Raw genomic sequence first — 25,572 nt, forward strand, 5'->3', positions numbered from 1 at the left:
GAAAAGTTAGTCCTGCCTTAGGCATACAAGTTGACAGGGTGACATTGGGCCACTGAATCTCTCATCCCAACCCACTTCACAAGGTTGTGGAAAAAATAGAAGGAAATGTTTGCCACCTGGTAGAAATAAAGGTGGGATACAAATGAAGAAAATAAAAAATAACTTTTGAAGAGCCTGAAGTTGCCCCAACCCGCCCAAGGCTAACAAATGAAATTAACTTCTACTTCCCATCCGGATGGCACAAGTCTAACTGCCTCACCTGCAGATCTCGGATAGCTTTGCACTTCTAAAATGGCCGCCCCCCTCACCTCCCTCAGCCCATGCCCAATAGCGCTCTGACACACAAATCTCAAGACACTTGATCGGCTGAAAGAAAAAAAACATCTTTATTTTGTACAAGATGGAAGTTGCGGCCTGGGGTGCAAATACAGACGTTCCAGCTAGCCTCCCGTGTGAACTTGTGCCAAATCTCTCAGACCTGCCTCACCAAGATAGGCTTGGCTTGAAGGCAGACCTTCACCCAGGCAAAATTCACAGGCAAACCAGAGAAACGCTGGCGGAGCAGAGCCAGGGCTGGCAAGAGGCAGGCGGGGCTTTTACAGGTATCGGAGCAGCTCCTTTTCCATCGTCTGCAGAGGATGAAACAAGAAAACAATGAGGGTTTGTGAGATGGCTGCATCTGGCCAGGATTACACCCCAATACAGTGATGGCAAACCTATGTTCCCAATGTCTAAGGCAGGGGCGTCAAACTCAATGTCACTGAGGGCCGCATCAAGGTGGTTTGACCTCAGGGGGTGCGTGGCCAGCTCAATGTCCCTTGAGACTTCATTTTTGGCCGCGACAGTTCCCTGCAACCCCGCTCTGCCAGCAAAAATGGAATTTGGGGAAGCTGTGCACGGCCCACCTGGGCTCTGTTTTCAGGCACGACAGCCTCCTGCAACCCTCAGCCAGCGAAAAGGGACCTCAGGAGGGCCACATGTAGCCTCCTCCCCAAGCCCCGTTTCTGCAAGTAGAGGTACCACAAGCTGGTCCTTTGCCGTTTCCAGAGTGGGGCCCCAGGCCAGATCTAAGCACCCTGCAGGCCAGATCCAGCCCTCGGGCCTTGAGTTTAACACCCCTAGTCTAAGGAGATTTTTCAGTCATCCAGGTCAGGATTGTTGCAAAGGTGCTTTCTCAAAAGGCAACCGGCCTATGTTTTTTTTTTTTTCCCTTGAGGGAGAAGAAAAGGTTTCGCTTCTCATCCAAGAAGCTTCATCAGTTCTTGATGAAAATGAGAAGCAAAACATCTTCTTCCTCAGGGTAAAAACACAGGCCGGTTGCCTTTTGGAAAAACAACAACACTGAGACTGTCTCAAAGATGACACGCTGCAACGTTTCAGGTGACCCACCAGCACCAAACACTTATTCTCCAAAGCACGGGCCATTGACTGGGTTTTTTGGAGCTGTGGAGACCACACAAGACGGCTGCGCTCTTGTACGGCCTCTTGAGAGGCTACAAAAATTGTGCAAGGACGGTGTTTGCTTTTGCAGTTTTCAGAGGCCGCAGATGGACGTTCTCTGAAGCGGCTTCTAGAATGAAGGCTTCCTGCAACCCGGGAGGCTGCAGGAGGCCGTCGAGAGAAAGAGAACGCCCCGTGAAGGTAAGCAGCGCGTGGCAGGCCCTGGGGAGCAGTGAACCACGGGCGGCAACTCCTTCCACAAGGCGCGTTCTCTTTGGCAAACAATGCAAGGTGGCCTCTTTGAGTGGCAGCAGCTACACTGGGGCCTCGGATTGTCCTGCAGGCCCTTGGCCCTGCCACTGAGTGCCCCTGTTCAGGGTAATTTAGAGGGGGTGGAGGTGGGGAGGGAGAATTTTCCCCTTTTGTCGAAGGAGAGGCAGTCAGATGCCAGCCGAGTTCAGTCAGGCATTTTCTGATTTTTTTGACATGCCAAGCCCAAAAGGTTTGTCATCACTGCCCTCATGTCACCCCCTTATGAGGTTTTTACACTCCTGTAAGCTGCCTTGAGTCGCCATGTGCGAATAGGCAGCAGTATAAATTCCCTAAAATAAAATTCCCTAAAATGTCAGCAGCCACTGGCCCAAAAACAGCTTTGCATTCCCACGAATGCAAACGAAGCACCATTAGCTTGATTTTCACGGTGTTTCAGACCATCCTTTCTTTTTTTTTTCCTTTTCCAACTGAGGGGCCTCTATCTGGATTGCAACTACAATTGGTCGGATTCTCTCTATCGAAAGGCCGCTATAAGCCATGGTTTCCCACCCACCATGGCTGGATTTAGCATGGTGTGCGAAGCACCTAACTCAGCATTGTGGCCAGATAGATCCTCAGGCTGAGCGGATTCACTTCTGCAACTGGACGATGTCCCAGGTCCTTGGGACAGACTCGCCCTGCTGGCTTAAAAAGCCAAATGTCCAGTCTAAACATCTGGCTGACTTGCACAACCAACCACAACAATATGCACAACTTACAAGTGGGTCATCCATGGGACTGAATCTCTTGACTACCTGTCCTTCCCGGTTGATCAGGAACTGCAAGGAGAAAAGAAGGACAGGTGACTCATCAAGAGGACCCAAATTTCATCAGGGCAGGGAAGAGGAGACCCGATTTGCAAAGACCACAAGACCAACCTCCAATCTGGGGGCTGGATTGATGCCTAGCAATATGCTGTAAAGCAGGGTGTCCAACCTTGGCAACTTTAAGACTTGTGGACTTCAACTCCCAGAATTCCTCAGCCAGCTTTGCTGGCTGAGGAATTCTGGGAGTTGAAGTCCACAAGTCTTAAAGTTGCCAAGGTTGGACACCCCTGCTGTAAAGTGATTCAGGCATCCTAGGATTGTGTGTCTGGGTAGTCCTTGACTTACAACCATAACCGAGCATGGTACCGATGGCCGTAAAGCGAACATGGCGGTCATAAAGCAAACCTGCAGTTCACGAATGGAGCATTTTTGCCAGAAAATGGAAGCAAAAGGCAGCTTTTAGCAAAAAACATCAATTGCAATCACAATCCGATGATAGCGCAAACAGCATTGGCGAGTGTCCAACATGTGATCACACGACCACTAGCTGTGTGGGGCAGTCAGAACTTCAGGACCTGGTTGCAAGCTCCTTATGGAGGCTGCATCAGAACTTCAAATGGTCAAATAAGTGACCGGCTGTAAGCCGAGGATTAACTGCACCATGTTAACAAATTCTGTCCCTATTCTGAGCTCCATCTATCCTTAGGAGGATGAAGTAAACTCGGTGGGGGTGTATTTCTTGAAGGCTGAAGAATACCTTTGAAGGGCTGGAGAAAAGGCAGATCTAAACCCAGGACGGGCTTTGAAAACACTTTATTTGTCTGCCAAGCTTAGGAAGGGCGGCATGGCAATGATGATGCTGGGCTTGTTGGCTAGAAAGCTGGCAGACCAGGTTCGAGACCCCAGCACCATGTGACGAGGGTGAGCTCCTGTCCTCACTCCAGCTCCTGCCATGTTCGAAAGCATGCAAATGTGAGTAGATAAATAGGTACCACTTTGGTGGGAAGATAACAGTGGGCTCTGTGATGTCATATGGCTGCAGAAATGTCTTTGGACAGTACTGGCTCAACGGCCTTGAAACGGAGATGAGCAACGACTAGCAGAGTAAAATCCGCAGGGATTATTTTTTTTTACCAATTTAGGAAAGAAATTAGACTCAACCAGCTGGTTGAGGGGGAGTGAAGGGTGACTAAAAGTGGGGGTCAACCAGCTTTAATCCTCCCTCAGCTCTCAGGGGGACTTTGGTGCCGGTCCCTCCTTCTCAGCTCACCTTAATCACACTGGGTGTTTGTTGGGGAGAAAAACTGGAAGAAACGCTCTGCATATTTCCTTGTGTGTGTTCTGAACAAAAAGTCAATAACATAGAGCAGTGGTCCCCAACCTTTTTTGTACCAGGGACCGGTTTCAAGCAGAAAATTTTTGCAAGGACCGGGGAGGAGAGAGAAGAGAAGGAGGCTTCGCTCTCTCGCTGCTCCACCAGCCCAGGAAGAAACTGCTTCAAAGAGCGGGGGCTTTTCCTGTCGCCGCAGCTATTCCGAAGCGCCCGTTTCACCCCCACCCCCACCCCGCCCACCCGCGCGCACTTCAATCCACAGTGTCCCGTTCTGCCTGCCTGCCTGCCTGCCTGCCTGCCTTAGTTTCTGGTTGTTTGGGAGCAGCTTCGGCTGAGAATAATAACTATTCGCCTCTTTTACTCAGCCGAAGCTGTTCCGATTCAACCATTAACGAAGGCAGGCAGGCAGGCAGAACGGAGCACTGCGGGCGGGCGGACGGGCGGGCGGGGGGGGAGAAACGGGCGCTTCGGAGGCGCTGCGGCGACAGGAAAAGCCCCCCCCCCCCTTCTTTGAAGCAGTTTCTTCCTGGGCTGGTGGAGGAGCGAGAGAGCGACTGAGAGAGCTGAGCCAGAGAGCAGGACAGGCTTCGGTTGCTTCCTCCCTCCCCTTCTTTCATTTGTGTCCTTGATCCCCGATCCCAGCAGCATTCACCGAAGGCGAAGAAAGCCACCATTTTTTTAAAAAAAAAATTCTTTGCGGCCCGGTAGAGAGTGCTCCACGGCCCGGTGGTTGGGGACCCCTGACATAGAGTATTCCTTCACTTTCTACAATTGAGCCCACAATTTCCACTGTTAAGCAGAGTAGTTGTTAAGTGGGTTTTGCCATGTTTTTGTTTAAAAGTTTTAATAAGAAGAACACATCCAAAAAAAAAAAAAAAAAAAGAGCTGAAGGTACTCACCTTGCTAAAATTCCACTTTATAGCACTAGGGAGAAAGAAAGAAAGAAAGAAAGACCATTTAGCTCTAAAGGTTTTTATTACTTCTAGTGTTTTTTACTTCTAGTGTTTCACTCAAAACCTTCTTGTGCTAAACCACACTCAAACCAAGATGAATAGTGGCTGGTACCTCTCGCCAGTAAGACCCCTGTTTGAAAATGGGGTCAAAATCAAAGAAACACAATGGCCCATTTATTTGTTCCGATTTTTCCTCCCAGAGTCAAAAACTATTGTATTCTCTTCAAACCAGCCACCCTCAAGACTAGCAGCTTAGCTTTTTGAAAGCAGAGTTGGAATACGACACCAAAAAATGCCATCTCCAAAGTATGATCCAGCAGTAGTAGTCCTGGTGCTGAACACCATAATGCCAGCCGACAGACTTCTTAAGAGTTGAAAGCCAACACAACCAACTGGGAAAAGCAGGAATAATAATACCCTGTTTCTCCAACAATACGGCCTCCCCCAATAGGAAGTCCCAGCATGTTTTATAGGCATGAAATGAAATTAAGCCCCTCCCCCCAAATTAAGGCCTATATTAAAACATGCGAAATGGGGGGGAAATGGTGGGGGGGCTTGCCGTTAGGAAGTACTTTTGTTGCACACCTGGATATGGTGCTGCCTGCGTTGACCCCGATACGAAGTGCCCCACCAACACCGAGGTCAACATCCAAGCCGTCGCTGCCCGCCCACCCAAAGATGCAAGGGGGGGGAATTAAGTCACCCCCAAAAAGACGGCCTAGCCATTTTTTCGGGGCTCAAAAAAAAATAAGACTCGGCCTTATTATATGAGAAACACGGTAGTAGTAGTCATAATAACACGTAACAATATTAATAACATTCGTGATACATTTTTAAATGTTCCGTTGACTGAATTTCATGTTTAATGAATAAAAATAAAATTTCATGTTTAATGAATAAAAAGAAGATAGTAATAATAAAAATAATAATACCACACTCCAGAAAGGGAGAGAAAAAAAAGCAATTTTAGAAGTTGGTATCATATCATTATTAAACCTTCAAATAGATTACAACAGGCTGGCTGGGGAATTCTGGGAGTTGAAGTCCACATGGGATTTAAGTTGTCAAGTTCCAAAAACACTTGTTTTAGACATTTATTTTAATTAAAAATACACCCATAAGTGTTTGTGTGGTATATCAGCTATTGCCATTTCAGAGACTTTTCAGAATTGGGGGCAGGGAGAACTCACTTTCCCAGAGTGCCTCTGCCTTTGGGCTGGCTTTTCAGCCACTTCCAGAGAGGGTGAGCGTTATCCCCATTGACTTCAATCTTGCTAAACATGTCAAATTTCACCCCGTACGTTTCAGCAAATGCTTTAATTTCTTCCTCGGTACCAGGCTCCTATTGAAGACAGAAACAAAAGGGGGAAAGGTGGCTTTTAGATGGTTAAACCAATCTTAAACAGTTGTCCTTAGCATTCAGTCTGTTTCAAGTTGCAGATCCAGATGTTTTTGAACTGTGTTTCCTCACTGTTTACAGCGAACGTATCAATGCATGGTGTAAAGATGGATTGAAGATTGTTTTAGCCACCTTGTCGTAGATTCTTGGCTGTTTTTCCACTCCTAGTCCAGCATCCCATTAAGTCACACTAGCTATCTCCTCTCTGGAGCCTAGAATTCGGGTCTCCACATCCCTAGCCCAGCCCCTTCCCCACTACTCCTGATTGGCTGTTGGACTGGGAGGAAGGGACTGGCCCAAAGCCAACCAAAGAGTTTCGGGCACCTGAGGGGGGACTAGAACCTGGGTCTCCCCACACCTTATCCAGCCCTTCCATATTACCCTTGATTGACTCTTGGGCCGAGAGGGAGGGATTGACCCAAATTCAGCCAATGGGAATCCATGGCTGAGGGGGATAGAACTTGGGTCTCCCACTCCTTTTTCCAGTCCCTTCTGTACTGTGTGTCAGGATTCCAGCAGTCGCCCTAATTAAACCATGAGCCTCGAGCCAAGCTTCAAAAACTTCAAAGGATTTCTTAAGAGCGAACATGTCGGCACGACCTGCATGAGGCTCACTCTGACCCCTCTGGGTGTATCATAATTCATACTCTCCAACGACACACATCCATAGCCAAGAGCCATCAATTACATCCTCCAATTAGAGATCTGCACAGCAGAAATTCCGGTAGCTTAGCTACTATCTTTGCAAGATAAAAATGGAATGCACTTTCGGCTCCAAACTGCTCTTTCAAATTTCTCCCCCACTTCTGTTCACGGCAACCCTAAAACAGGCATAGAAATGTTTCGTGCGTTGACACCATGCCTGATTGGTTCTTTGGCTGGGATGGACAGACCGGCCCAAATCCAGCCAATCGGCTTCCACAGCTGAGGGAGACAAACATCTGGGTAGCCATCACTTTCCCCACTATATTATGCTGGCTCCCCTTAGAGGACAATTAGGAGGAAGAGGAGGAGGATCATTTCATTGTGACATTAACACACACACACACACACACACACACACACACACACAAACAGCCCCCCCCTCTCCCGTTTCCTACCTGCTTGCCAAATTGATTGCAGGGGAAGGCTAGAATGCGTAAACCTTTCTCAGCGTATCTACTATACAGTTCGACAAACTGAGTGTAGTTTACGTCAGTCTTGCCTCATTGCGTCGCCACGTTGGTGATGATGCAGACCATGCCCCTGGAGAGACACAAGCGCAACAAGAGAGACGGGTCACAGGGAGTCCTCGACTTACGACCACAGCTTGAGCCCAACATTTCTGTGGTTAAGCGAGGCAGGCGTTGAGTGAATGTTGCCCACATTTTACGAGCTTCCTTGCCCTTTCTTGCTAAGGGAATCACTGTAGTTAAGTGACACGATTGTTAAGGGAATTTGGCTTCCCCGTCGATTTTGCTTGTCACAAAAGGGAATCGCTATGACCATCATAAATGGGAGTCAGCTGCCAAGCATCTAAATTTTGATTATGTGACGGTGGGGATGCTAAACCAGTAAATACTGTTTTTTGATGAAACCAATGTAAAACACATGGCTGCAGGGAGCTGCAATTGGCCTTCAGTGTGGGTCACGCAATCACCTGACCGCAGGGGACGGAGGGCATTGGAACTGGGTTAAGTACACCCAAGAAAGGTAAGGTCGAAAAGTCGAGTGTCCAACTTTGGCCCCTTTAAGACCAGTGCACTTCAACTCCCAGAATTCCCCAGCCAGCCATGTTGGCTGGGGGAATTCCGGGAGTTGAAGTCCACAGGTCTTAAAAGTCACCAATAATTGGATACCCTTGCTTGCCTGATCACAAAATGGTTAAAAAAAACTAAAAATGACAAACACCAAAAACCCACTCAAAAAACCAAGACACCAGAGCAAACCAACCCAGATGGGAACCAACTTGCCTGTATATCTCCAGGGAGACATCGTGGCCATTAATATCCAGGGCGTGGAAGTCGTACATCGACTTGGCCGACTTCCAGTCACTCTTCTGAGCACACTGCAGGGAAGAAATTTAGGAGAGGGAGAAAAAAAAAAAGTCAGAGAAAGGTGAATTGGAGAGCATATCTTGTCAGACCCAAAATAACCAAGAACGACACGCGGAGTGACGTATGAATAGTTCCTTTATTGTTCTTCGCCTACAAACGGAAACCTTGTCAGATAAAAACAACCATTATTGCAATAATTATAGAGGTTCCCCATGAATGGCTAAGGAGGGTCCCACCCCTTCCTCTCTCCCTGCCCACCAGACGTTCCAAGCTCCGCCCTCTGGGAAAGAGCCCCTCCCTCCTGCGACTCTGAACTATACAGGTAGTCCTCGACTTACAACAGTTCATTTACTGGCCAAAGTTACAACAGCTCTGAAAAATGTGACTTATGACCGTTGCAGCATTCCCAACGGGTCACTTGATCAAAATTCAGACATTTGGCAACTGACTTGTAGTTATGACGGCAAGGGTATCCTGGGGTCATTGTTGGCCTTCTGACAAGCGAAGTCAAGGGGGAAGCCAGATTCATTTCACAGCCACGTTAACCAACTTAACCACCGCGGCGATTTGGCGTAACAACTATGGCAAGAAAGGTCACAAAAGGAGGCTAAACTCAACAACTGTCTTCACTTAGCAACAGATATTTCGGGCTCAGTTTGTGGTCGTTATTCGAGGACTAGCTGTATTCCACCACACTTTGCAACAAATGGCAATCGGATGAGGGTCTCTGGGCCACTGGTCAAAGGGTCTGTAGTATTTTAAATAGCCTTCTCCAACTGTGAGTATGTGCGGACTGCAGCTCCCAGAATTCCTAGCCAACGTGCTACCTAGGGGATTCTGGGATTTGCAATTACAAACCATTAGCTGGGCAGCCTGTTAAAATTGTCAACCACAAGGCTGGGCCCATGTTTTAGGCCAAACCCCAAACAAGCTGCTTTTGAATCAAACCATGATTTAGCAGCAAATGCAAACTCAGATATTCAGTGTCCCACCCTCTAAACCAGGGGTGTGAAACTCAAGGCCCGTGGGCCGCATCTGGTCCACAGGGTGCTTAGATCTGGCCCGCGGGGCCATCTTGGAAACAGCGAAGGACTGGCCCACGGTGCCAGGGAAAATGGAATTATTGTTTCCTCTGGCGGAGGGTTACAGGAGGCCGTCGTCGCTGAAAAATGGAGCTTGTGAGCCCTCGGGCCGCCATAGGCGCCCTCGACACAAGTGACGTCGAGCTGGCCACGCCCATTCCAGCCCCCCAAGGTCAAACACAACCCTGAAGCGGCCCTCAATGAAATTGAGTTTGACACCCCTGCTCTAAGCGGTCTTTCTCACCCTTGGCAGCTGTTAAGACATGTGGACTTCAACTCCCAGAATTCCCCCAGCCACCATGTTTGGCTGAGGGATTCTGGGAGTTGAAGTCCACAACCCTTAAACGCGCCAAAGCTTGACAAATATTGCTTTCACATACAGGGCCTTTTGCACAGTAGATTCACAAGGACAATTTATTTCACGTGAGAAACTTATAGTTTCGGTAGGAGGCTATTCATTATCTCACTCAACGGAGGACAGGAAACCTATTTGAAAGAATAAGGGGAAGCGTTACTTCTGTTAAGGGGAAATCCCACAAAAAGGGATGGAAAATACCCAGGGGTGGGATTCAAATTTTTTTAAACCACCGGTTCTGTGGGCGTGGCTAGGCGGGCGCTGCCATGTGACTGGGTGGGTGTGGCTTTTTGGCGGCAGCAGCACCCCTACCCTCCATTTTGGGGCCTTCTGGGCCTCAGGGAAGCCTCCTGGGCGACGAGAGGAATCCCGACACAGCTGATCATCAGAACAGCTAACGGTCGGGAAGGGGGAAAAAAAAAAATACCTTAAGGCAGAGGTGTCCAACCTTGGCAACTTTAAGACTTGTGGACTTCAACTCCCAGAATTCCCCCAGCCACCATGTCTGGCTGAGGGATTCTGGGAGTTGAAGTGCACAACCCTTAAACGCGCCAAAGCTTAACAAATATTGCTTTCACATACAGGGCCTTTTGCACAGTAGATTCACAAGGACAATTTATTTCACGTGAGAAACTTATAGTTTCGGTAGGAGGCTATTCATTATCTCACTCAACGGAGGACAGGAAACCTATTTGAAAGAATAAGGGGAAGCGTTACTTCTGTTAAGGGAAATCCCACAAAAGGGATGGAAAATACCCAGGGGTGGGATTCAAATTTTTAAACCACCGGTTCTGTGGGCGGCTAGGCGGGCGCTGCCATGTGACTGGGTGGGTGTGGCTTTTTGGCGGCAGCAGCACCCTACCCTCCATTTTGGGGCCTTCTGGGCCTCAGGGAAGCCTCCTGGGCGGAGAGAATCCCGACACAGCTGATCATCAGAACAGCTAACGGTCGGGGAAGGGGAAAAAAAATACCTTAAGGCAGAGGTGTCCAACCTTGGCAACTTTAAGACTTGTGGACTTCAACTCCCAGAATTAAGGAGTGCCTTAAGGAGTGACTGGGCAGGGAAGAACCCAGTCAGCGACGTTGGACATACACGCATTGTTGTGCATGCATGACAAGGTCTGACTGGGCTGGGAGGGGAAGGGTAGGCGGACGGGGAGGGGCCAGCCAGAGGAACGATTTGTCAGTTCTCCAATTGGTGCAGCATCGTAACAACCGGTTCTAGAGAACCGGTCCAAACTGGTAGAATCCCACTCCTGAAAATACCCCAAGGTAAAATGTTGAGATAAAACAAATTGCAATAAGCGACGCTAATTAAAGTCTTTGAATCTTAAATCTAATCCTATATATCAAAAAAAGGGAAAAGAATGCTTAGGTAGGTGAGATCCGTTGTGGCTTTTAGAAGAAGTCCACAGGTAGTCCTTGATTTAGGACCACTCGTTTAGCAGCACGGATAAAAGCAACTTACAACCCTTTTTCACGCTTACGACCATGGCAGCATCCCCATGATCCTGTGATCAAAATTCAGACCCTTGGCAGCTGACTCGTATTTGTGACGGTTGCAGTGTCCCAGGGTCAGGGGGTCACAACTTTTGCGACCTTCTAGCAAGCGAAGTCAATGGGGGAGCCAGATTCACTTACCAACCTTGTTATTAACTTAACACTCCAAGATTCATTTAACAACTGTGGAAAGACAGCTTGTAAAATGGGGCGAATCTCATAAGTGTCTTGCTTAGCAACGGGGAATTCTGGGCTCAGTTGGTGTCGTACATTGAGGGCAAGCTGTACATTTCATTGCATCCTTCTCCTTCTGTCTCTCTCCCTGAGTGTGTGCAACAATAATGTTGTCTTTTGTTGTTGTTGTTAGATTGACACCTGTCATTAGCAAGATCTGCCTGATAGCAATGGGCGGGATACTTCCTGGGAAGGAGAAATATATATCTTGTATCTTCCCTAAGGAAGCTGTAAGCTATAAACAGACATGGTTAGAGACACCAAAACATTGATATCTCAGCTTTGGCTGTTGCAGCCAAGGTGGTTTATGAGTTGGTCTTTTTGGGGGTGCCCCATGAGTGACCCCACTAGCAAAAGTTGATCAATTGCCCTGCTCCTGATAGAATCCGATTAAGTTAGGCAATTATTTGTCATCTGAATGTTTGCACGGGCTGGGTCCCTTTCAAAATTTCTAAATAAATAAACCTTTTTAAGAAGAATGGATACCATGGCTGGTTTCACAGGTGACATTAAACCTTTGTTTCTCAATCTTGTCAATTTTAAAATGACTGGACTTCAGCTTCCATAATTCTGGGAGTTAAAATCCAGTCATCTTAAAGTTGCCATGATTGAAAAAAAGAGGCATAAGAGTAGAGCATAGAGTAGAGTACTTCATTGTCGTCACTTTAAATTGTCCATTAATCAGCATAAATTAAAATGAAATTTCATTGCATTCAGCTCTCAAAGGTAACCACTGTGCATATATCCTGACACACACACACAACAAAGAAATATCACAATCTACAGGTAGTCCTCAACTTACAACAGTTTGCTTAGTGACCATTCGAAGTTACAACGGCACTGAAAAAAGTGACTTATGACCATTTTTCACACTTGTGACCACTGCAGCATCCTCATGGTCACGTGATTTTACATTGGGATGCTGGACAACTGACTCACATTTATGATGGTTGCAGTATGCCAGGGTCAGGAGATCCCCTTTTGCGACCTTCTGACAAGCAAAGTCAATGGGGAAGTCAGATTCACTTAACAACGGTTATTAATTTCATAACTGCAGTCATTCACTTAACAACCCCGTGGCAGGAAAAGTCATAAAGTGGGTCAAAACTAACACATTTCTCACTTAGCAAAATACATTTTGGGCTCTGTTGTGGGTCGTAAGTTGAGGACTATCTGTAGTTTGAATGTATAATATACATGGCAAAAAAAAGAATCTTGAAAATTTACCAGATAGATGACATAGGGAACAAAGCTGTTACAGAATCCGGTAGCCCTGCTAGGCGTACTTAGAAACCTCCTCCCAGAGGGAAACAACAGAAACAGACCATAAAGTGGGTGTGTGGGGTCTCTAACAATGCTTCCAGCTCTAAGCACATACCGCTTATAAGCAGCATCCTGAATGACAGGAAGCGAGCTTTTTATAATCTTCTCCACTGTCCTCACCACTCTCTGTATGGACTTTCTATCTGAGGCACTGCAGCCATCAAACCAAATAGTGACGTCGTTTGTTAAAAGGCTTTCCATCGTGCCTCTGTGAAATGTCGCCAGGACAGAAGGAGAAAGGTGTCCTCTCCTCATCAGACGCAGGAAATGCAGGCGCTGGTTTGCACGCTTCACTAAGGATGACGTATGAAGAAACCAAGTCATATTATAACATATATATTACAACTGGATGGGGTGCTGCGATTGGAGAAAATTTTGGTTGTGTCATAAAAACCTTTCGTGCGTGTTCAAGCCAACCATATGGCAACATTATAAGGTGTGCCAACCATAGTCCCAGCTTTTATAAATAATTAGCATGTATCCTGTTTCAGAGATTAAGATGGACTGAGTCATGTCATTAAGGAGAGCTTTCATTCCTCAGCTAATTTTATTAAAAGCCATAGGCTTTCCTGAGCTACACGTCTCATTTTCTCAGAGGCCTGGAGGAGCTAAAGTGATATAGGATTTACGCTGGATTGAGGCTGGGGGAGGTGGGAGATGGGGAAGACAGAGAAGTTATATAGATACAGTGAGGGATACATATAATTAGTAACATTTTACGACCTTTCTTGTCACAGTTTTTAAGTGAATCACTACCGATGTCAAGTTAGTAACATGGTTATTAAGTGAAACTGGCTTCCCCGTTGATTTTACTCGTCAGAAGGCTGCAAAAGGGGAATCACATGACCCTGGGACACTGTGACCGTCATAAAGAGGAATCAGTTGCCAAGCCTCTGAATGTTGATCATGTGACCACGGGGAGTCTGCAACGGTCACAAATGTGAAAAACTGTCGTAAGTCACTTTTAATGTGTCATAAGTCACATACAGCCCTTGTAACATTATTTATTTGTTTATTTATTTATTTAATTTATATTGCCGCCTATTCGCCCATGGCAACTCGAGGTGGTTTACACAATGTAAAACCATATTTAAAACAAAAAACAAAAATAAAAAACAATAAAAACTAACAAAAAGAATCAAACAAATTAGTAATGTACAATAGAACAAAAAAAATTGGGCGGGGGAACCAACTCTTATCCCCCCTCCCTGACGACAGCAGATCGCACTAGCCATTTGATGGGCTCCATCCCTCTCTGGGTTCCCCAGGCCCGCTGGCAGAACCAGGCCTTCAGCGCCTTCCGGAAGAGTGCCAGAGTGGGGGCCATTTTAATCTCTGAGGGGATGATATTCCAGAGAGAGGGAGCCACCACGGAGAAGGCCCTTCTTCTGGGTCCCACCAGGTGCATCTCCCTCAGGGGTGGGACCCGCGACATTCCCTGCCTCCTCGCTCTAATGGGTCAGGTAAATAATTGTTTGACTGCGAGAGAGTCTAGGCCCACCCTGAGGAGGTCTGGAAGTGGGTGGGGGAGAAGGATGTTTTAATATTTTTCAGAACACGACGTCTGTCAAGAATCCTTCGCCGAAAGCTGGGGTAGCCATAGCAACGGTGGCAAGGTCAATAATTTGGCAGACTCAGTCATGTGACAAGGAGATGAGGACATTAAATCAGGGGTCTCCAACCTTGGTGACTTTAAGCCTGGTGGACTTCAACTCCCAGAATTCCCCAGCCAGCAAAGCTGGCTGGGGAATTCTGGGAGTTGAAGTCCACCAGGCTTAAAGTCACCAAGGTTGGAGACCCCTGCATTAAATGACTGACTGTAAGTCAAGGATATAACCTATATAACAAGCTGATTAATCATTATTTTATTAACCCCTCAGCAAGCTCACAGATTTCAGGGTATCTCCAAATCAGGAGGCATATGGCAGCACTAACTAACAAAGATTACAAAAAGGCATGTGCTTCCTGTCTTGTTTTTAATAATGTAAGTTTAATCTGTGGCAAGGCAAGTCCTTGATTTACAACCATTCAATCAGTGACCATCCAAAGTTCCAACAGAAAGAAGTGACTTAGAACCAGTCCTCACACTTATGACCGTTGAAGCATCCTCACGGTCACATGATCAAAATTCAGATGCTTGGCAACTGACTCATATTTATGACAGTCAAGAGTCTCTGGGTGTGTGTGTGTGTGTCATGTGGTCCCCTTCGGACTAGATAAGTCATTGGGGAAGCCAGATTCACTTAATAACCATGTTGCTAACTTAACAAGTGCAGTGATCCACTTAGCAACTACGGCAGGAAAGGTTTTTAAATGCCTTCTGACAAGCAAAGTCAATGAGGGAGGCCGGATTCGCTTAATGACCGTGTGAGTCACGGTCGGTCATACACACACACACACACACACACACACACCAGCAACAGAAATCCTGGTCCCAATTGCAGTGGTAGGTTGAGGACTCCTTGCAGACTATAGCCAGTGTTTGACGACTTCAGCCATTTTAAGATGTCAAGATTTCAACACTCTTGTCTGGGGAATTTTGGAAGCGGAAGTCCATAGATTTTTAAAAAACTGATCAAGTTGAGAAACACTGCTCTAAACTAACCAAGTTATCTCAGAAGGCCTCAACAAGCCTAACTAGATTTTAATGCAGATTGGGTGCTTATCGACAGGGCGCCTGCTATCTGCCTCCCACGTAACATAACATGCCTCTGTGTCCTTCCCTTCCCTCTCTGCCAAATTTAAATTCGGCCTCCGTTAAGCCACTCATTTGATGATGCTGGAAGAAATATCCTTCTGGGTTCAGTTCCGTGTGGGGGGGAAAAAAGACACTGGATTCATGGCAGTTGCTTGGAAAGAAGGTTTAATGGTGGGCAGGACCATGACATGCCTTGGAGCTCCTGAGAGAAAAAGGGAAGGCGTGCGGAGAATCCCTTTGGTTTTATGCCCTCTCTGGGCTTTGGATTTGCTTCCTGTTCCTGTGGCAAGAAACGTGTCCCCGTTGGTTGTCAGACTCCCCTGGGGCCAAGCCAGGGCTGTAGCTTGGTTGAATCTGGCTGGGTGGTGCAATCTTCCCAGGTGCCCTGGGGTGAGATGGGTAGAGGGCCAATCCTATCATGGCCTGATCCCATCACCCTGGAGGAGCAGGAAGCTGCAGGGAAAGACCTGCCTCTCCTTTTCTCATCCAGGGAAATGTAATATTCTGCCTTTTTAATCTTTCCTAGAATATTTCATTCTTCTAGGAGAGGGGTGGATGCTAACTTTCTACAATATAATGGCATCCTAGAAAGCCCTTGGAATAAAATAAAAAAAATAAAACCTTTGTTGCCACGGATTTTGGCCTGCCACACTAAGACTCAGCTCTCTTCCTACAAACTCCCGGCCAGGATTTTACGTTGCTGTTTGAAGTGGAAAGTTATTGCCCGACAACAACAAAAAGCCACTGCCACACAGCTGCTACTATGCCACATATCCTCTTCACAACCTGTTTTCCTTGTTACCTCGTGGGAGGAAGTTTCGTGATACCCGAAGCAGAACTTCTAAATTCAGCCAGTTTTTGTTCCATATAGCATTGGCCTTGTGAACTCAAGTTTCCTCTTTCAGCTGTGTATTCAAAATGGACAGTGATACACACACACACAGAGATACATAGATATCTCTATATCATCATCTCTGTATTATCTCTCTCTCTCTCGGCATTGGTATCTCTATATATGGGTGTAGGTATACAGATAGTCCTCGATTCATGATCACAATTGAGCCCAAAATTTATGTTAAGTGAGAATTTGCTAAGTGACTTTTGTCCTATTTTACAACATTACTTGCCACAGTTGAATTTTGATCACGAGATCGTGGGGGTGCTGCAAAGATTGTAACTGTGAAATGCGGTCATCAGTCACTTTTTCAGTGCCATGGTTAACTCTGAATGAACTGTTGTAAGTGGATTACCTGTATATATACATGTGTACGTATATAGTATGTGAATGTGTGTGTTATGTATGTGTATGAGTAGATATATACTTTGTTTTGAGAACAGGCAACAGAATTTCATTTTTAATGTGTGCCAGTGTGCTCACAGTAAAAACTGACAATAAAGGTTATTTTATATTAGTTAATCCTTGTTTTCATCTTGCTTAGATCCCAGGGATTCTAGCAATTGATAAAGGAGCATATTTGTAGCTCAGGGTTGAAATGAGACTTCTTGGCGCTTGCTCTATGAGCTTGACTGTTTTTTTGCAGACGTTTCATTACCCAACTAGGTAACATCATCAGGGCACCAGGTTGGAGAAGGTTCCAGAACTTTGATTGAAATTTATAAGCTGTGATCTAGGTCATATGCTGCAATTAGCTACAAGTTGGTTGAGCCAGCAATGTGCAGCAGCAGCCAAAAAAGTCGATGCAATCCTAAATTGCATTAACAGAGAGATCAAGGTCAAGTGAGGTACTAATATCACTATATAAAGCCTTAGTAAGACCACACTGCATCCCGTTTTGGTCACCACACTATAAAAATGATGTAGAGATTCTGGAAAAAGTGTAGAGAAGAGCAACCAGGGGGGACTGGAGGCTAAAACATATGAAGAACGGTTGCAGGAACTGGGCATGGCTAGTCTAGTGCAGTGGTCGCCAACCAGTGGGCCAGGGACCACTGGTGGTCCGCAGAGAAATGTCACCACCAAAGCAATTAATTCAGGCTGCACGGGAACACAAGGCCGTGCCACCCGCATGGCCTGTGGGAACACAAGGCTTGCGTCACTTGTACTGCGAACACCACGAGGTAGTGAGGGGAGGGGGAAAGGCGGAGGGGGAAAGCACAAGTCTTTCTCTCGCCCAAACTCCACCAGAAATGAGTCTTTGGGACCCTGCAAGGCATCCTTGCTCCAAGAAGCTGCGCCAGCACAAGTCTCATAAAGACTCATTTCTGGCGGAGTTTGGGGGAGTGAAAGAAAGGCTTCTGCTGCTTCTCTTGCATGAAGCCAAAAGTCTCTCTCCCCGCCTGAGAACGGAGCTGGAGACAGTATCCTGCGATCCCAAATAAAGAATGAACGACCGGTTAGGAAAATGTGGTGGGGAACTTTCCTGCAGACTTTTGGGATTTTCCCAGGGTCCCTGCTGCTTTGTATTGAGACCCCGGGAAAACGTCAGCAAGCCACTGTCAAAATTCATATTAGTGGTCTGCGGGATTTAAAATTGGGAGTTTGGTGGTGCCTGAGGTCCAAAAGGTCGGCAACCCCCAGGTGAAGAGAAGGACCAGGGGAGACATGATAGCAGTGTTCCAACATTTGAGGGGCTGCCATGGGGTGTGTGTGTCAAACTATTTTCCAAGGCACCTGAAGGCCAGACAAGGAACAATAGATGGAAACTGATCAAGGAGAGATTGAACCTGGAAATAAGGAGAAATTTTCTGACAGTGAGAACAATCAATCCATGGAACAGAAGTTGCCTTCAGAAGTTGTGGGATCTTCATCACTGGAGGCTTTCAAGAAGAGATTGGACTGCCATTTGTCAGAAATGGTGTAATGCAAATCCTGCTTGGGCGGGGGTGGGGTGGGGTTGGACTAGATGTTCTACAAGGTCCCTTTCAACTCTGTTAATCTAATCTAATGCGGAATAAAAGATGTTAATTTTCCACGCCCACAAAGCCTAGATTTGCAAAATACAACCAGGTTCATACTCTAAAACAAACAAGCCATATTATGCCTTAGGAGTGGGAAGGAAGCCTTTCTTTGCAAGTTTTGAAGCTTGGCTCCATCTGTTCCAGCCAGCAGGATCAGTGACCAGGAATTATGGGAAATGCAGGTCAAAAACATCTGAACGGCACCAGGCTGGCCTTCCCCTGGCTGAGCACGTTGTAAGGGGACTCCAGAGAGAACCGTATTGATAAGAAATCTTTACTTATCCAGTAATGGCTGCTAAACAAAGCATCCATTTTGAATCTGGATTTTATCCTTTCATACACCAGTCATCCTTGACTTACAACAGTTCATTTAATGACTGTTTGCAGCTCCAACAGCACTAAAAAAAACTGACTTATGACCATTTTTCACACTTATAACCATTGTAGCACCCCCATAGTCATGTGATCAAAATTCAGATGCTTGCCAACTGATTCACATTTACAACAGTTGCATTGTCCTGAGGTCATGTGATACGCTTTCACGACCTTCTGACAAGCAAAGTCAATGGAAAAAAACAGATTCGCTTAACCACCGTGTTACTAACTTAAAAACTACAGCAATTCTCCTAACGATGTTAGCAAGAAAGGTCATAAAATGGGGCAAAACACATTCAACTACCTCATTTAGCAACAGAAATTTTTGGCCACAATTGTGGTCATAGGTGTTGTGGTTCGCCGGCAGCCTGTGCAGACGGCAGTGGAATCGGACAGTGGGGAAGAACGGGGATCAGTCTGGGGAGGACTCAGATAAGGATCCTGTGTCCAATGCAGAGATGGGACCAAGGCCATCTGGGAGTGGGGTGCTGCCTCCAGAGCTTCTGGAGTCTGGCAGCAGCGAGGCAGAGGACCAAAGGGAGCCTGTTCCCAGTGCGCGTGTGTGCAGAGCTGCTAGAAGGCAAGAGCAGCTGACACACACAAAAAAAGGAGCAACTTGGGAGTAAGGCTGGGAGGTGACTGCCCCTCCCATAAGGTATAGAGCAGGGATCCCCAACCTTTTGGCGCGCGGCCCGGTACCGGTATCAGCTGGGCGCCGCGGCCCAGTACCTGCATCAGCTGGGCGCGCCATCTTTTTGAAAAAGTGCTTCCGGTGACCTCACCGGAAGCACTTTTTCATCAAAAAGATGGCGGCGCCAGCGCTTCGATGAGCTTTTCGGGTAGAAATGGCTTTCTACCGGAAAAGCTCACCGAAGCACTTTTTACCAAAAAAGATGGCGGCGCCAGCAACCAGCGGCCCGGTAAGACTTGTTCCACGGACGGTACCGGTCCGCGGACAGGCGGTTGGGGACCCCTGGTATAGAGGACAGGCAAAGAAGCAGCAAGCAAAGTTGTTCGATCGGTTCAGAGTCATTCTTGAAGCTCTTTGTACTATGGTTGGATTTTGCTCTAGTTGTTTTGACAATTCTGTTATTGGCAGCACTTCACAGGAAAGGTGGGTGCTTATCTCGAGAGACTGTTTGAGATTACCAGCTGGGAATGAATAAATACCCAGTGTTTCAATAAAACAAGACTTGTTTTTAAAATAAGCGTGTGCATAATTACGGTCTTGGAAGCCTTGGTCAGAACAGTATGTTGAAGATTACCCGTTCTTTTCCTGGGCCATGGGACTTAAAGACCAGAAAGCTACGTTGTGTGCAAAGCACACAAAACTTTTGACTAGAAATAAGGGGATTTCTGATGCTATTTAAAAAATGCTTCCTACTCAGGATTTCCTATCGCTTGGGCTCCACTACTGGATCCTAACCCTCAGAAATATGAAGCAGAAATGCAAGTTATTCCCTTCCCACCCCTTTACTCTGTGCCTGCTTTCTCATCACAATCACATGAGCTGAGACATTGCCCTCCCAGGCAAAAGCAAATCCGTTTCACGAGCCTCCAATTATGATGCAATTAGCAGCACAAAGGGGGACAGAGAACAATGGATTGCGCCAGAAGCAGACTTTGGATTGCATTTTTACAGCCCAAATTTATCAATCCACGATAAATGAGGTCAAACGTGACAGATGTCCTACATGGGTGATTGGTTCACCTCTTCCCACTGGCCTCCAGAGAAAAAAATTAGGTTGAAGGTAGATGATGGCTTTGCATTTTTTGATGCAATGCATTTCTGCATTGCAGGCAAAAGAGTAAGGGAGAAGGTGAGGTTGCTTTCACACATTCAACCTTTCATCAAAACCAGATTTTGGCCTTTGCCCAGAAGGAAATAAATATACTGCACCTAAAAGAGAGGGGGAAAAAGGGTATACCCCCATGTATTTCTCATCCAGAAGTTGCTTTATTTTTCCTGGACTTTTAAAGAAAAGCAGGTTGGCTTGGATTTCTGTTTTTCCTGGGAACAGATTCAAAAGCTTTAAACAATAAGAACTGCTCAGAAAAGCTTTCATCATCTTAACTAGCAAAACCATCAAAGGAACAAGAGAAGCAGAAGGGCCAGATACTGTACTCAGCTCACAGGACAGGGAGTCCTCAACTTATGACACAATCAAACCCAAAATTTCTGTTGCTAAGTGAGGCAGTTAAGTGAACCTTGCCCCATTTTACGACCTTTCTTGTCACTGTTAAGTGAATAACTGCAGTTGTTAAGTGAGTCACACGGTTAAATGAATTTGGCTTCCAGTTCACTTTGCTTGTCAGAAGGTGGCAAATGGGGATCACATGATCCTGGGACACAGCAAATACATACATACCAGATGCCCAGCATCCTGATTTTTGCATCCTAATTCATACAACTATGGGATGCTGTAATGGCCGTGTGAAAAAATGATCACAAATCCTTTTTTCTGTGCAGTTGTATTTTGAAATGGTTACTAAACAAATACCCTGTTTCTCCAACAATACGGCCTCCCCCAATAGGAAGTCCCAGCATGTTTTATAGGCATGAAATGAAATTAAGCCCCTCCCCCAAATTAAGGCCTATATTAAAACATGCGAAATGGGGGGGGAATGGTGGGGGGGCTTGCCATTAGGAAGTACTTTTGTTGCACACCTGGATATAGTGCTGCCTGCGTTGACCCCGATACGAAGTGCCCCACCAATGCCGAGGTCAATATCCAAGCCATCGCTGCCCGCCCACCCAAAGATGCAAGGGGGGAATTAAGTCACCCCCAAAAAGACGGCCTAGCCATTTTTTCGGGGCTCAAAAAGAAAAAATAAGACCCGGCCTTATTATATGAGAAACACGGTAGTTGTAAGTTGACAACTACCTGTATACACACTTCTACAAACTGTAATACGAAGCAATTTTTTTTTAAAAAAATACATAATTACACCTATTAGCCATAATGGCCATTTGGCTTTTAATTTGTCCTATTTGGAAATGCTGGGATTTTCCCCAGCTGGGAGGATGGTCAGAATATGAAAAAAAAATTGCTTGCTTTACCTGAGCATAAAACCTGAAATCCCAATTACATTTAATGTTTATTTAACTCAGAGCTTCACGTTGACCATCAAAAGGAAGGCTAGAAATATTCCTGAAAAAGTCTTGCTTTAATCTTGGCAGGAACATTGCTGACGTTTTCCCTTCTCCAAATAACCCTCCCCCATTCCCCCCCCTCCCCCAAATATACCATGGCTGCAACTCTTCTGGCAGAACCACAACCTTTCCCAATAACCACATAGGAGGAGGATATAATCCTGGCCCCAAAAGCCGCTTTTGTGTAGTTCTACTGTTTAAGGTGGAACAAAGCAACAACTTAATTGTGTTAAGTGGAATGCTGGGTGGACTCTGAGCTTGGCTGATTAAATTATTGCTTTCTACCCCATTGTTTGTTCGGAGTTAAACCCTGCTTATCTGGGTACTGGCTTTTTGTTCTCTAGTCTTTTTTTTTTTGTTGTTGTTCTTTTCAGGGTTTTTTAGGATCTCTTTTGAATGGTGTAAAAATGCAATTTAACTTGGCATTCTCCAAGTTAAGGACCAACTAAGGAAAAACCCACCCCCACCAACATGGGGAGCAAATCCCCCATACTCACTTGCATGTTAACTAGTTGAGTAACTAGTTAACATTGACAGGACAAGCCGCTATAAATTGAGAGCAAACCCCACTCCCTACTAGCACTTATGATGTTACCCAGTTGGGTAATGAAGCATCTGCAAGCAAGCCACTAAACTCAGACAGCACCAAGGACCCCACAGTTCAACCCCAAGCTGCAGATAATTTTTTTTTTTCATTGCTTGTAAGTTTTCACCAAAGGCAGCCTTGAGTAACAGTGGCTTGCTTTTGAGTACTGAAAGCAACGTTTAATTGCTTCCACCTGGAAGTTAGCAGCTCAGGGAAGTTTCAGAACAGATTCTTATCAACTTGTAGCTATATAGCAATATTTATAGACATCACAGGGTAACTAGCTCAGACTGTTTCCAAATTCAGACGCTCTAATTTTGGGGTGTAAAATCCATTATAGTAAAGAAACAATAGAGTTTGGTATACAGAACCAGGCTGTCAATGGAGAAGACACAAAGCTTTTCAGAAAGTTTTTCTATCTTACAAAGGGACAAAGATGTGGAATAGGCAGGCTCTTTAGGCATTTCAGTCCAAGAATATCCCCACCCCAGTCTGTAGTGTCCTTGTAAGCTTCACAAGAGTTGTAAAGTCCTTGGTTTATCTAACTAGCCTTAGGGGCAAAGCAATGAGGATTGACACACATCTACTTCTTTGTACTTTTGTACCGTTTTAATTATCTGTGACGTTTCTGGATCATTCGGGTCATAGTTGACTCAAAAGGCAACTGGACTTGTTTGGGGGGTTAATTGAAAACATTTTGCTTCTCGTCCAAGAAGTTTCTTCAGAACTTCTTGAATGAGAAACAAAACATTTTCAAAGAAAATGAATTGCCTTTTGGAAAAACACCTTTGGGACATTCTATTTTAATCTGTACTATTTTATTTTTATTTAAGAGAATTTCTATGGCCACCCAGTCACTCAGGGACTTCTCCTAGAATTACTTGATGACTTGCAGTGTTGATGAATTGTTTAATAAAATAAGGCATGAAAGGCAGTCTGTTACGGGACACTGACTCTGAATGGAGGCTGTGTAGATTCTGTCTTTTTGGCGCTTGTCCCTAACTAAAATTTAAAAAACAACTTGCCCAAACTGTTAAAACATCTTCAAATGTATTTTACGCACATGTAATTTACCTTATTCTACCCCAAGGGCCCAACTGCAGTTCTCAACTGCAGTTGTTTTTTCATCTAAGAACTGTTCTCCAAGGAGCAGCTCCAACAACCCCAGATCACAGTTTTAAGATAAACAATTAAGCCTCTCATTTTATCTCTGAAAGGCATCTGAAGACATCCATTTAAAATTACAACGTTCTGGGAAAGATTAGCTTTCTGTTTCATGATCCTTCTATACTGTCATGAAATGTACACCCTAAAAGCATTACTTTGCCCCAGTTGGGGCAGGCAAGCAACTTTAAAAAAGCAGTAACCCTGAAGCCCAAAAACAGGCAAGTCCTTGACTTACAGCAGTTTATCTAGTGACCAAAGTTACAACTACACTGAAAAAAGTGACTATTCTTCACACTTTGTAGCAGCCCCACGATCAGATGCTTGGCAATTGGTTCACGCTTATGACCATTGCTGTGTCCCAAGGTCACGTGATCCCTTTTGCAAGCTTTTGACAAGTCACTTAACCAGGGCACCAAAGGTCATAAAATGGGGCAACACTCATTGAGCAAATGTCTCACTTAACAAATTTTGGGCTCAATTGTGGTCGTACGTCGAGGACTACCTGCCCACCCAAAGTATTATGGTTAAGAAGGTGGTTTCTGCCCCATTTTCAAAGAGTTCTTGGGAATTATGGTTCCATTCATCAGCCAGGAAGACCTCAGCTATATTAAATTTTATCTTATTTACATTACAAGACTTGGATAACCCCCCTTGTGTAACAGCCACCCCAGGTATCCCAAAACAATAAAAACAACCCCCAAACCCACAGTATCGTAATAAAAATCAATAAAAATTCATGGCACCCCAGGGAAACACTTTCCCCTACATCCACATGCCACCTTGCTGGCCCCCAGCCTCGTCCTACCCTAATGTTTCGGGGAAATTATGTTCGTTGGAAAAGAAGTTGTAAAAGCGACCACCTCAATAGGGATTAGAGGAAAATCCTCCCAGGGGCTTTAAAAAAGGAGATTTTATGGGTCCTCCAGGGAGACCCAACGTAGCCCTTCAGGGCGACCGCTCTATGGTCCGACCATAGAGAACACTGCCAATGACTAGGGAGCGTCCCCGATAAGAGACCCAATCCCGCTGGCAACTTACCATCACCCTTGTGAGGCCGCGCCCTACCAAGAACCCACAAAGAAGCGTCCTAGAAGCAAAACGCCGCAAACTCATCTCAGCGGCAGGTCTCTCCGCTCCTCCTTTAATCTGCCCTTCGCACCCCTCCTCCTCTCCTCCAGGGCCAATCACAAAATGGCTCCTCCTCGTTGGCCCCGCCCAGCCCCACAGCTCGAGAACGCCTCTCTAAAAGGCTTTGTCCAATGGAAGGCCGCTGGAGGGCAGGGTTAGGTGTCGCAACAAATGGCTGAGTGCCGGCTCTTTAGCTGGCTTCTTCGAACACGGTTGTCAATTGGCTGAGGCCTACCGTGATTGGCAGCTCAGCGAGCTAATCCGAAAGAACTGCATCCCAACTGCTTTGGTCCAGCCGTTAGGCAGGTGGAGCACGTTTAAATTATCAAACTGCTGCCAAAATGTTGTCATCCACCAGATGGCAGCAAAGTAGTAAAAATCTCTCTCTCTCTCTCTCTCTCTCTCTCTCTCTCTCTCTCTCTTTGTCTCTCCATTTCTGTCTGTTTTTTCTCTCTCTCCTCCCTCCACGACTCAGCACTTTTTTTTTACACCCTATCTGCTTGGCCAAAAATGTTTGGATATGAGAATAAATGAACACCTGGAGCCAAGGTGCGTATAGTACCTTCCCAGAAGTTCAGTGTATTTTCTGAGCATGATTTAGAGGCTTCTTTATTCTTATTTTAATTGTACTTGTGTACATCATACTTGTTAATCATCAAGATTGCCCAAAGTCATTCAATTAGCAGTCTTATTAAAACAAAATAGCAACAGCACTTAGGCTTATATAAACTTATATACCTTCCCATAGTACTGTAGGAAGAAAAATTCCAGGTCCAAGCTGGGAATGAAATGGAGGCAGGTTGGAAAGAAA

General features: G+C 45.8%; 1 protein-coding gene across 1 annotated transcript; it reads right to left on the reverse strand.

Annotated features, from left to right (window-relative positions):
• Positions 1-367: 367 nt before the first annotated feature.
• On the reverse strand, positions 368-24,749 carry GPX4 (glutathione peroxidase 4). The gene is made up of 7 exons (XM_087952733.1): positions 24,672-24,749; positions 8,157-8,251; positions 7,305-7,449; positions 5,996-6,147; positions 4,752-4,776; positions 2,472-2,531; positions 368-629 (listed from the first exon to the last, which is right to left on the reverse strand). The coding sequence occupies exons 1-7, from the start codon at positions 24,744-24,746 to the stop codon at positions 597-599; spliced, it is 585 nt and encodes a 194-aa protein (XP_087808859.1). The 5' UTR covers positions 24,747-24,749; the 3' UTR covers positions 368-596.
• Between the last annotated feature and the right edge of the window lie 823 nt (positions 24,750-25,572).

Source organism: Notechis scutatus, chromosome 1 (genome assembly GCF_049901735.1).
Source record: "Notechis scutatus isolate UNSWTSFEM ecotype Mainland chromosome 1, rNotScu1.2, whole genome shotgun sequence".
In the NCBI taxonomy this organism is placed as follows: Eukaryota; Metazoa; Chordata; class Lepidosauria; order Squamata; family Elapidae; genus Notechis; species Notechis scutatus.